The sequence below is a fragment of the Colletotrichum aenigma genome, assembly GCF_013390185.1.
Source record: "Colletotrichum aenigma strain Cg56 chromosome Unknown KSG_Cg56_contig06, whole genome shotgun sequence".
Lineage (NCBI taxonomy): Eukaryota > Fungi > Ascomycota > Sordariomycetes > Glomerellales > Glomerellaceae > Colletotrichum > Colletotrichum aenigma.
The window spans coordinates 4,535,104-4,546,383 of record NW_023500912.1 but is presented as its reverse complement, the minus strand read 5'-3'; the positions used below and the strand labels follow the sequence as shown (position 1 = coordinate 4,546,383).

Genomic DNA, 11,280 nt, shown 5'->3' with positions numbered 1-11,280 from the left:
TGGATGTTTACCCACGCGTTGGCCAATACAGCTACAGGTGTTCGCCGGTCAAAGTCGTTTGTTCTGTGGCATCGGTCATAAGACTCGGCTGGGCTGATCGTGGCTACTTGGATCATTCATCCAGCTAGAAGCCAAGACTCCAATACAGAACTCAAGAAATAGCAAACATGAGAACGAACGACGACGAGCAAACTACCCCAAAAGCCGTCAATTTGGAGAACGGCGTGGCCCGGACGGCAAAAGCGACTGCGGGGGAAATGCAGTCCCGTGGCACCCAAAGTGGAGAGGTTGCATTTAGCCGCAAAGCGAGCCATCTCCACGAATTTGCCTGATGGCGTGTACGGATACAAGCACGGCGTTCCGAGTACCGACCGCTAATTACCCGGCTCTGGGACATGGCGCCCTGGCACTGGGAAGATGAGGCAATGCGTACGAGCCGTCTAGACATTTGAACTTCGAAACATTGTCGAACGAACCTTTGAGCTCCTCTGACCTACTGACCTTCCCTCATAATGACTCGCGATATGATGTTGGCAGGGGAATGCTGTCTGAGCTCTGGCCTGGCCACGTGAAGCCCTCACATCCATGTTGCGGCTCTCATCTGCTGTTACTAACCTGCTGGCAAAACGCTGTGAGCCGTGCGCAAGGGCGTACGAGCCTCAGCCGAGAGAAAGTGGTCTCTTTCAGACGTCCATGACATCGAAACAAAAGTGCTGCGTATGAGTCTCTCCTAAGGTTGGAGATCATCGTCAGGAGTGCCGCGCTCACAGCTATCTAACTGATGTCCCTGTTGATGATGGAGAGAATCGCAAGACTAACCTATGCTCATGCTTCCAATGATGATAGCCGAGAAAGATTGACTAGAGAGCTCTCCTTCAATTTGTGGCTGTCAAGTCCTGACTGATGCACAACGGAGGCGCGTTCACGAAAAAAATGTCATCTAAAGCGTCAAATCTGCAATCATGTTCAGCGCCATGGCTTGCGACGAGTACAATGACGGAATTTTCAGTGCATCCCTTACATTTTACGTACAACCTAAACCCAGCTACGCCGTTGAAACTCCGCTCCGATGGGATACCGTCCTTGCCCCGAGGATAGAAATTCGCAATCTCGCATGGAAACATCGTTGGGCCTCAGGTCGGACGTTTTGAGACCGCCGTGTCTTCGGCCGACGTCCAGCTCGAAAAGGGCCATCGATCACGAGGCAACCGGCGTCCAGGCGTATTTGGGTAATTGCGCCATCCGCTCCTCCGGACTGACTTCGGTATCGGCGTAAACCATCCTGACATTCTTTTCCTTGTCCTTCTTCGACTTCTTTTCTCCAGCGGCTTCCTCGTCCTCCGGCTTCGGGGCCTTGATGCCAGACTCGGCCCGGCGAATGAGCTCGTCGATTTCGTCGCCGTGCTGTGCCGCACCCGATACCAGCTCGTCGACAGTCGATGCGCCAGGGTATTGAGGCGGAGCGCCGGTACCATTCCAGAACTGGCCGCCGTACTGAGGCGGTCGTTGCGGAAGACCGGCAGCCGCCTGCGGGCCGCTTGATGGCCTCGCCGGCAGCGAAGAGCCGTTGTAGTTACCGGACTGGTATCCCTGTTGGGGATATTGGGGAGCGCCAGGTGCAGCTCCAGGCGGGTAGGTCTGGTCGGGAGGAGCGCCGTAAGGTGCTTGGGGTGGGGGGTAGGGAGAGTTGTTCTGCAATGCTTGTTAGAGCACAGTCTGCCGTCAACAGGATAGTTTCACATACGAATGCACCAGGGCTTGCGCTGGCAGGGGCGCCGTTGGCGGGACTGCCGCTGGTTCCTCCAACTTGCCCAGCGGCCCTCTTTGCTCTGTGCTCAGCGAGACGCGCCTTCAATTCCTCAGGTGTCTCAACCTTGAGCTTCTTGCGCGGCTGCTTTGCTTGTCCAGGCAAAGGGTTGCCAGTGGCAATACGGCGATCCTCCTGGGCCTGGTAGAAGTTCTGGATGATGCGGTTTCGGTGCTGGTCTAGGATGTCCTGGGGGATACCCTCCATGCCGAAGATCTCGACATCGAGTCCCTGGCGGTTGGGCAGCGCGTTCTCGACCTGGGTAAGAGTTTCTTTATGGACTTGGTTCAGATGGACGGAGAGACCTGGAAAAGAAAAAACGTTAGCTTGCGACAGTTTGGAGGCGACGGCGCAAGCTCAACCAACCTCCAGCTGTGTTCAGACGACGTCCGCATCGGTCGCACTTGAAGTGCTTGGCCTTTTGGTGAGAAATGAGAAGCTTCAGATCTTCAAAATCACGTTCGCCTGGTAACAAGTCAGCATGGGCATCCGGGCAATGGAAGCAAGCATGAGCTGGGCGTACAGTAGTAGCACCACGGTCGAGATAGGACGTCCTCGACGTCGGGGTGGCCGCGCTTCTTGCCCATCGCGGCGATTCGGAATCGAAATTCGAGTAACGAAAGCTCGAATGGGTCTTCGTTTCGTAAATGCGCGACTTGGACACGCGAAATGGGATGCGGCTGTTGAGGTAACGTTCGCGAAGAGGTCCGTAAGGCAGGCGCCGAGAAGGGATTTGACGCGCGACGGGAGCTGCTGGCCAGCAATCAATCCGCTGAACCTTCGCAAGCACCGTCGACAGGACTTGAGAGCAATTGAGCGCTAGCCGGATATGGATTAGCCCATGAGCCACATGCTCTCGATCTTGTGGCTGGAGGGGAACTTGTGGCGAGTGAGGAAAGCCACAGACGCACAGCCATATCCGAAGCTGTGCCACAACCGTTTCGGAGTGTTCGGAGAGTCGATGGCGTGCGGGTACTTTCCAGCGGCGGCAGCGGTCGAGTACCCACACGGCCCTCCACGTCGCGGACTTGACCCATCCGCGGGGGGGTCAGGCGCGGCGCAGTATCATCCATCCTACGACGACACTCCTTCCAAATACCCGGCTTATCTGCCCTCTTTTTTTTCTTTCACATTTCTCGTCTTGCTTTCGTGTACACATTGCGGTCGCGAACGAAGACCAAACGGCCCAAGGGTAACTTGTACCGCTCAGTTGGTGCTTGATTTCCACAATCCCGACAGTGCATGTCAATCAGGGGCTCCGTTGGCGCAACTTCACAAGACGGACTTCTTTAGCAGAGGAACGACACCGTGCCAAGCCCCGCTCACTTCACATGCTGCCAGCCCCTTCTTTAAATCATTAAGTCTGGCACTTGGTCATTGCATTACTTCTCATACTTCATTTTCTCTTTTTTCTTGACCAAATTTGGAAGTTCCCAAGCTTTGGTTGATTTCATCATTCTCGCCGTCTGACTAGACTCATCGCAACATCTATCACGGGTCATCTCAGAAACGATGACGACCGAAACAGCGAGAAGCGCACTTCCAGATGAGCTTTGGGTCTCTGTGCTCTCCCATCTCCCGGATTTCAGCTCTCTCAGAAATGCAGCCCTTACCTCTCCAACATGGCTTCGTTGCGCCCCTTCAGCATGTCGTCAGGTCATTCTAAACGAAATCGACCGACGAGTTTTGCCCGACACAATCATGGCCCTAGAGTCTTCAAAGTTCGATGTCAAAGACCCCAATCTTGTCGTTGAGTATAGCGATAAATACGTCAAAGAGCGACCGCTCATCCCTCACAAAATCAGCCTCGCCGACGGAGCCGCCTTATCAGATCTGCATAGATGCGCTCTTCATCTCACAACCAAATTCCAAGACTTTGCATTGCAGCGTCTCACCAAAGAACAAGTAGGCCTCGCAAGCGACCGCCGAGACTGGCCACAACCTCCCCCGGTAGCGGATCAACCCTCCGCACTGGAAACGGCCCGCTTCCAACGGGCACTCTACCGCTTCGAGGTCTATTGCAACCTGTTCAAGGATCCGGAAGTCGTGCGGTTCAATCTTGACGTCGTCAACTTCCAAAGAGCACACTTCTTTGACTACCTGTCGCCTTGGGAGATGGAGCAGCTCGTCGCCGTGAGGGATTATCTCGCAGCTGCAGTCATTGGACCCCGTAAGCAACATCTCCTCGTCGAATCCCCACTATGTCTGACTTGCGCCTCCAGCATTACATGCTCTCGTGGAGTTGAGAAAGCTGGAAGCGTTATCAAAGCACCACTGCGGCCCCAGGAACGGAGCACAAGTGGTCTACTGGACCGGCCCCATCCTCCCGCCCAACTTGGAGCGGGGTGACTGCCACATCAAGCAAAACCAAGCCAGACTCCTGTGCTTCGGTATCAAGTTCCTTTACAAAGTCTCCATGACGCCTGCTACCAAGTTCTATCAGCTCCTCGCCTCTCTTCCGCAGCAACCACGCTATGCCAGCTACAACAGAGTCGGCGACATCTATGTATGGTTCTCCGATGCCGTCGACAAATGCAATGAGCTAAACACTCTCGACCTGCCCATCGAGAAAGCCGTGACGGCATGGACGCCTGAAGAGTGGGAAGAACACATGCGGCGATCCATAGTCACCGATGACACTGACACGGGGCCCGAAGAGGCATGGTTTTGGGCGTACCAGTGGTTCCCCGGGTTCGCCAACAATGACCTGCGCATGACCAACTGCCGGCTCTTCGGGCTTTTCTTCTGGGACTCGGAGCGCCTCAAGAAGCTCAACTTCTTTACGAGAGTGGACTTTTGGTGGTGGAGGTGGGAGGGGGGACGTCAGCCTGACTTTGACTGGGACGTCGGCGCCAGTAGCTTTCACAGCTTCTGACGTGGTGCCGTCTCGATAGAGGAAAGCTATGCAGAAAGCCTGACGTTCGGCTGGCGAGCTCGGGATCATATTGGGATGACGAGGTAAGATTGGCAGAGACGAAGGGGATACTGAGAGGCCTGATCGACTTCTGATAACTGGATGGTGGGACATAGGTTCGGGGAGCAGGGCATAGTCTTATCGATAGTGACGGCTGAGAAGGGTTGGAAGGGAGAGAAATGGATTAGGTGAGCAGGAGGGATGAGTATGAAGGATGAGTAGAAGAGGCGAGGACGAGAGGCAAGTGGGGGATGAAAGCTGGGGAGGTAACGGGGCGTTGGCGGGAGGGTGCACGGGGCAGGTTCTGAGGAAGAGCGCAGTGGAGGGTCACATGACAAGAGAACTTCCGTATCTACTTCATACGGCATCGCAGAGCTCATTCGGGACCACCATCAAATGCAGAAATTGACGAGCATTGCCATCCATTGGATTCCATCACTCGATTGCCCTCGCATGATCCTTCAAGCCAAAAGCAAGAGGTTTGGAATGCTCGCAATGAACCTGCCAGACTTGCAGCTCTTCGAGGACACCAAGACGACGGCCCAAGATCCAGACGAGTGAAAGAAGAAGTGACAGCATGATTCATCTCCCCAGACCACATGAAGGTACTTGGGATGTTATCAAAGACGGGCTTGACAACGGAAAGAAAAAGAAGTCATCACCGTCGCCGGCCTCGACGCACTTGCTCCAAGGCTCACCAATAGCTTCCAGCATCATCCAACGACGTCTCCTAAGCCCTGCGAGCAATTGCATTGATTCGGTGAACTCCAAAGGACCGAACCTGTGATGATATCCAACTTGGATGCCGTCAGAAGGAAGAGGAGGGTAGTGCGGGCCAAGGTGTGTCGGGTCGGGACGAGGTGCTCAACGGGGGTGAGTGGAATCCGGCACTCTCATTGGTCCATACCGAGGAGAGTGCGCAGCAGGGACACTCACCACATAAAACCCGCTGGCATCCCACCACCCTCCTTTCCTCAACCTCTCCCTCTTCCTCTGGCTTCTTCACTTTTATCAGAGAACTTTCTCCTGGCACCCCAAAACCAACTTTGGCCATCACTTTGCACCTTGCCCAGACCACTCAACACCATCAATCCCCTTCAGCTACCACTTGGAGCTGCCCTTCCCCCCCAACCGGGCTTCCTTCCCACCTCACTGGAGGCCCTCATCACCTCATCTCGACCACTCCTCCTCATACTCCCACATATACCACCAGGTAATCATCATCCATCATGATAATCAACACTCTCCCCTCTCTACTACACAGTGCTCATCAGTAGACAGGACTCACCCAACAATGGCGCTTGCACCCGTCACCCTCTCGTCCCGCTCAGAGGCCACAAAATCACCGCACCTCAGATCACCAACTCGCCATTCGCTTCAAATGGACTACAGCATGGCGTCATCGCAGGGCAACACTTCCCCTCACCGTTTCACCACCTCGCCTGCCCTCCTCAGCCCTCGCGGTCAGCTCACACCAACATCGCTCAACCAGCCCTCGCCGCGCGGATTCCACCCAGAACCTTACTCGCCCGGCCTTCTCCCGGGTCACATGACCGAGGAGTACTCCCACAGCACCCAGAAACCTCGTAAGAAGCCCCGGGCACCCCAGAGGACCAGCAAATCGCACAAACGCGACCGGAGTCAGAGCAACCTCCTCGCAATCGGGTCATGGAGTGACCAAAGCAGCTACCACGACGCCCACCTCTCTCGGGCTCATCGCTTCCACGACGCTCGCCTCTTTGATGATGGACCCGACTCCAAGGACCTCTCGGCTGCACCCGAGGACGACTTCATCCTCTTCCCCGATGACACCCTGGAACCCGCTCTGGTGCCATACGAAGCAGCGCTCCCACCACGGGCACCCCGAATTCCCCGTCTTCGCACACCAGACCTCGCTCCCCTCTCAACAGACGTCCAATTCTTCCCCTGTCTGGGCGACGAGAGGGAAGAGGACAGGGTCAACGAGACGTGGTACCTCGCTGGCCGAGAGAGGGTCGACTCACAACGTAAGCACTACCCCGCACCTCACGATCTCACCTGTTGGTGTTCATCAGTGGATCTGCGACTAACCATTACTCTAGTGAACGATGCCTTGGCTTATATGGCTGGGGTGAAGGCAGGAGGAAGACGTTGAGGGGTTGAGCGGTGGTTTGAAGTTGGTGACGATGTTGTTTAGCGGATATTCTTGCTGTTTTCCTACTTGTATTGATGAAAATGGCTCAGCCAATGCAAACATGCTGAGCCAATGGCGGTTGGGGCTAGTGTGACGATGGTATTGATTTGGCGCTGGGCGTTGGAGATGATGAACCTTGACCAACTCCTTTGAAAGGAACTGTCTGGAAATCGCAAAGTTAACGAATTGAGTATGTTCATACCAAAAGCCTTGAGAGTGATGCCTTGGAAATTATCGTGAGTGAAGTCGTCGCTGTCGTCGATGCTCGCAGTGTCCGCACGCATGCAGAGCCACCAATACAGTATCACGACGTTGCTTGTAAGTCAAGGGAGGAATAAACCATTTGGCCCAGAAATGAAATGAATTGAAATGCAAGCGCATCTACTAGATCGATTATCTGCGCATGCTTGATGTTGAGAGAAGGTATCATGAAGCCCTGCTAGGACTCCAGCAGAGTCCTGTGCCAGGGTGGTCCTACTAGACGAAGAAGAGGAAGAAGAGGGAAGGACGAGGTGACGTTGGAAGAGGGAAGAGCTGGGGGATGCGGGTGGGGAGGTAGACCCTGAACAGCTTATGTGGTCCGTGCACAGAGACAATCTGCCTGACCGAAGGCAGACTTTCTCACCGAGTCTTACCGAGATCCACCGACGCTCACCCACACTCACCTCATGCTATCCTGATTCTCTGACCGACACTTGCCTCTGATGTCTAAGTCCCCTGCTGGACCCCCTTCCCTTACACGCTTGTTTGACCTTAACATCATTGGACGATAGTTAAAACTATGTGCTTGTAGTTTCTGATTAAACTGGCCCTAGTCGGTGGGGTTGGCGATGGTAAAGCCAACTTTCAGCCTGGCTGCCCGGCACAGGCCTGGAATAGGCAAATGCGAATTCTTGAGTATTGATTTTTTTTGTTTCGCAGTCAAACAGGCGAGCTTGCTCGCTGATCAGTGTATCATCTGTCCATGTAGATTCTCTTACATCGACCTTCGAATCTCTTAGGAGGGGAAAAGAGTTATCATAGAAAGACGGGGGAGAATAGACCGCATCAATCAAAACATCTCTTGCATCACGACTCGATGAGCACTGGGGCTGGCTCTTTTCAAAGCAGCAATGTAATTCAGCTCATGAGAATCAAACACGCGATAGTCCACATGCGAGAACGGACCGCTGTTCCGAATTTGGCGTGAGAAGCGAGCAATAGCAGAACCATGATCCGCGGCGACCACCACAGATACCAAATTGGGAATCAGCTGTACGATGCAAGGCAATTAAGCTTATTTTGACGCCCATGTGCAGGGTGTTGTTGGCTTATTGCGCCAGTAATGTCGGCTATCCAGCTTGCTGACATCCATTGCGGCTGCGGTACTTCGCTGCCTTTCCACTCAAAGAAAAGGCAGGCTTCCGATCAGAGAGGTGCCTGTTTCCTTTCCAGAGGGGTGTCTTGATCCAATTGAAACTGCTGATGTTTTATTCAAGGAAGAAATTGTGGTGCGGAGATGCGTGAGGAAGGACCAAAGCGCAGGATGCCACTGCCCCATTGAGGCCTCAATCAACCCGCAAGGTGGATGAGGCCAAACGACCTCCACTGTCAGCAGCCGCCATTCGACTCACACGCCGACAAAACAAACCTTCGACAAGCGGCCTCAATGTCTTTGTCTTTTATTTAACGTCCACTTCTCTTCGAGCGTCCATTATCCGTCTTCCGTCTTCCAGTCAGCAGGCTCTACCCTCCATCCATCAACGAACATCGCCAAAGACATCCCAACCACACTTCCCATAAGAGTTGACGTTCCCTATATACTCGCTTTTATCGTCTTTGTCGTCGTTGGCATTGTCTTCGTTGTCATCGTCTCTCGTCGTCGTCTGTTGTCGTTGTCCACTATCTTCGTCTGCTGTCGTCGTTTGCTGTCGTTATGGCGTCCCAGACCCATCTCCGACAACGCCTTCTGCAGGATATCGCTGAGCTTCAACGCGAACCCTATCCCCGTATTTATCTTCGAACGAGAGATGAGGATCTTAAAACAGCTTGCCTGGTTGTTCAGGCCGAGGGTTGGATGCCGATCCACATGACCATCGAGTTTGGAGACCGATACCCTCTTGTCGCCCCCAGAATCAAGATGGACACGAAGATGAACCATCCCAACGTCTTCAGCTCGTACATTTGCGCGTCCATTCTCAACACATCCGAGGGGTATACGCCCGCGTACACGCTCAAGGGCATCGCTATCCAGATGCTGAGCTTCTTCAACAGCGAGAACGTCGAGCAGATATATACTGGTGCAAAGTACGGTCTCAAACACTTTCGGCAAGAGAGCTTGGCCATGAAGCAGACTTTCGTCTGTTCCCGCTGCGATTTCGACGGCACGCAGACCAAGGCGGATATTAGGAGACTTCGCCGGTATGCCACGAAAGCGCAGCCCCCAACCGAAGACGTCCAGACGGAGCAAGAAAGACACCAGCAACTCCAGTGCACCCTCTCCAAGCTGCCGGACGAGTTGATCTTGGACACCCTCGAGAACATGGACTTTGAGGAGCTGATTGCGTTCTCCCACGCCTGGCCAAGGGTCGCCAAAATTATCGCAGATTTTGACTTGATTCGCCTGCGAGAGCTGCAATGCTTCTTTTCCAAAAGGAACTTCCAGAACGCGAAGCTCGGTGTGGGAGTCGAAGTATCAGGGCAAGGGAAGCGTTCAATTGAATCCGAATTTGACCTGATCTCTCAAATAGCCTTCCGCGATCTTGGCATTCGCCTATCCGTCCACAACCTCCGCTTTCAATATTGGCTTCCGCTTCCCATTTCACGCCGGCACTGGAGATCCGTCCAGGAGGACGTCCCTCCCGTCTTGGATGCCATTGCAGGCAAGGCGAGTCTGCCAAGTCGGTCCTCTGTCGACGTTCTTGCAGCCTTCATGAACGACATTGTGGTACGACTCAACCAAGTTGAGGCAAAGTCGGCGCTGAGAAGGCCGTCACACGACTATGATAATGACCGGGCGAGCCGGAAAAGCACCCTTCGCCATGCGTCAGAGAAAGCGATAGAGTCCTATTTCCATCTATACCACCTCCTTCTCTGCCTCGCTACCAGCGACGAATCGCTCGTGAGAGCCGCGAACGCCAAGATCCAGAACTTCATGAAGGGCCAAACCTCCAAGGAAGCCTGCCCCAATCTCGGCCATCTTCTCGTCTATCTACTCATCAGCGACGCAGCAATCACAGAGAAGATGCGTAAGGCCATTATTACAGAAGCCATCACGCGGAACGTTGTCTGGATGCTCGACAAGAGGGGTGCGAACAGGGCGGAACTCAGTTACCTGGAACCGGACAAGGTCTCGACATTCCGCCTGCGCAAGACCTTCGAGGCAAGCCGGACGTCATATCGCCTGTTGATGTTCTCCGAGCTTTTCCGGCGCATCGCCAGGCCATCCAATGAGAAGAGCCTGGTTGAGGTTCGGGATGAGCTGTTCGATCGCCACGGTGCGCCACCCCAAGGGGCTGCCCTCCAGTTGTCGACCGATGTCCGTCGCCTCCATGACATCGACAACTTCCACGACTTCTTTGGCGAGATGGGTATCGAGAACAAACCGAGCGCAGAGTGGTTCACCTCTCATTTGCGAGAGTGTGTGAGGAGCAGCATGGCAAGGGGGTACTCTGTGTGGGGTCTGCCGGCGACGACTGCGCTGGCTCTTAGACGTCAACTTGAGCCAAGCGTCGGGCTTTATGGAGATCAGTATGTGAAAGCTCCGCCAACGGCTTCGAAACTCCAAGGCATCACCTTCTTCCCCAAGAAGAAAGGTCAGCAGCGACAGGTAGCTCAAAGATAGCAAGGGGAGCCAGGAGTTGGAGGCGCAAGGAGTTGGATGTGATACCCAGGAGATGATCTTTCTTTGTACCATATAGGTTTTCAAAAGCTTCGCTAGCCGGATAGTGTCCATCACCCACGCGTGTAAATCGTATCTACCAAGACCCCCTGCTTTTCTTATAGGTGCTAAAGCGACTGCATTTCCCGTGCACTCACTTTTATTATCTCTGTCGTCGTCGCTCATCATCGTCGTCCGTCATCGCCGTTCATCATAGTCCTTTGTCATCGTCCTCTACCATCATCCTTCCTCCTCGTCATCTTTTTCTCTGCTGCTATCGTCTTAATCGAAGTATCAAATATGCCAAGGTTGAAAATCATCGGAGATAATTCCCTGGTGGCTAACTAAAACTTCCCGGCAAGCAAAACTCTTTGTCAATACAGTAAAAATCATCGTCAGTCAGTTCGTCGTCACTAACAGAAGTATTACAATTAAATATAAAAAGATACAAGCAGGTAACTCATTCATTGACGATAAACATCTGCATATAACTTGACGCTACTGCATCAACTTCGATTTCGCCTCTC

General features: G+C 53.7%; 3 protein-coding genes across 3 annotated transcripts; 2 read left to right on the top strand and 1 right to left on the bottom strand.

Annotated features, from left to right (window-relative positions):
• Positions 1-1,197: 1,197 nt before the first annotated feature.
• On the bottom strand, positions 1,198-2,394 carry ZNF207 (BUB3-interacting and GLEBS motif-containing protein ZNF207; the record flags this gene model as incomplete). The annotated part of the gene is made up of 4 exons (XM_037325486.1): positions 1,198-1,692; positions 1,745-2,112; positions 2,174-2,272; positions 2,331-2,394. The coding sequence occupies 4 exons, from the start codon at positions 2,392-2,394 to the stop codon at positions 1,198-1,200; spliced, it is 1,026 nt and encodes a 341-aa protein (XP_037176079.1).
• Positions 2,395-3,508: 1,114 nt separating this feature from the next.
• On the top strand, positions 3,509-4,682 carry CGCA056_v010238 (uncharacterized protein; the record flags this gene model as incomplete). Its single annotated transcript, XM_037325485.1, has 2 exons — positions 3,509-3,977; positions 4,030-4,682. 2 exons carry the CDS (start codon positions 3,509-3,511, stop codon positions 4,680-4,682), a joined length of 1,122 nt encoding a protein of 373 aa, XP_037176080.1.
• Positions 4,683-8,809: 4,127 nt separating this feature from the next.
• hus5-1 (SUMO-conjugating enzyme ubc9) lies at positions 8,810-10,717 on the top strand (the record flags this gene model as incomplete). Its single annotated transcript, XM_037325484.1, has 1 exon — positions 8,810-10,717. The coding sequence occupies one exon, from the start codon at positions 8,810-8,812 to the stop codon at positions 10,715-10,717; it is 1,908 nt and encodes a 635-aa protein (XP_037176083.1).
• Between the last annotated feature and the right edge of the window lie 563 nt (positions 10,718-11,280).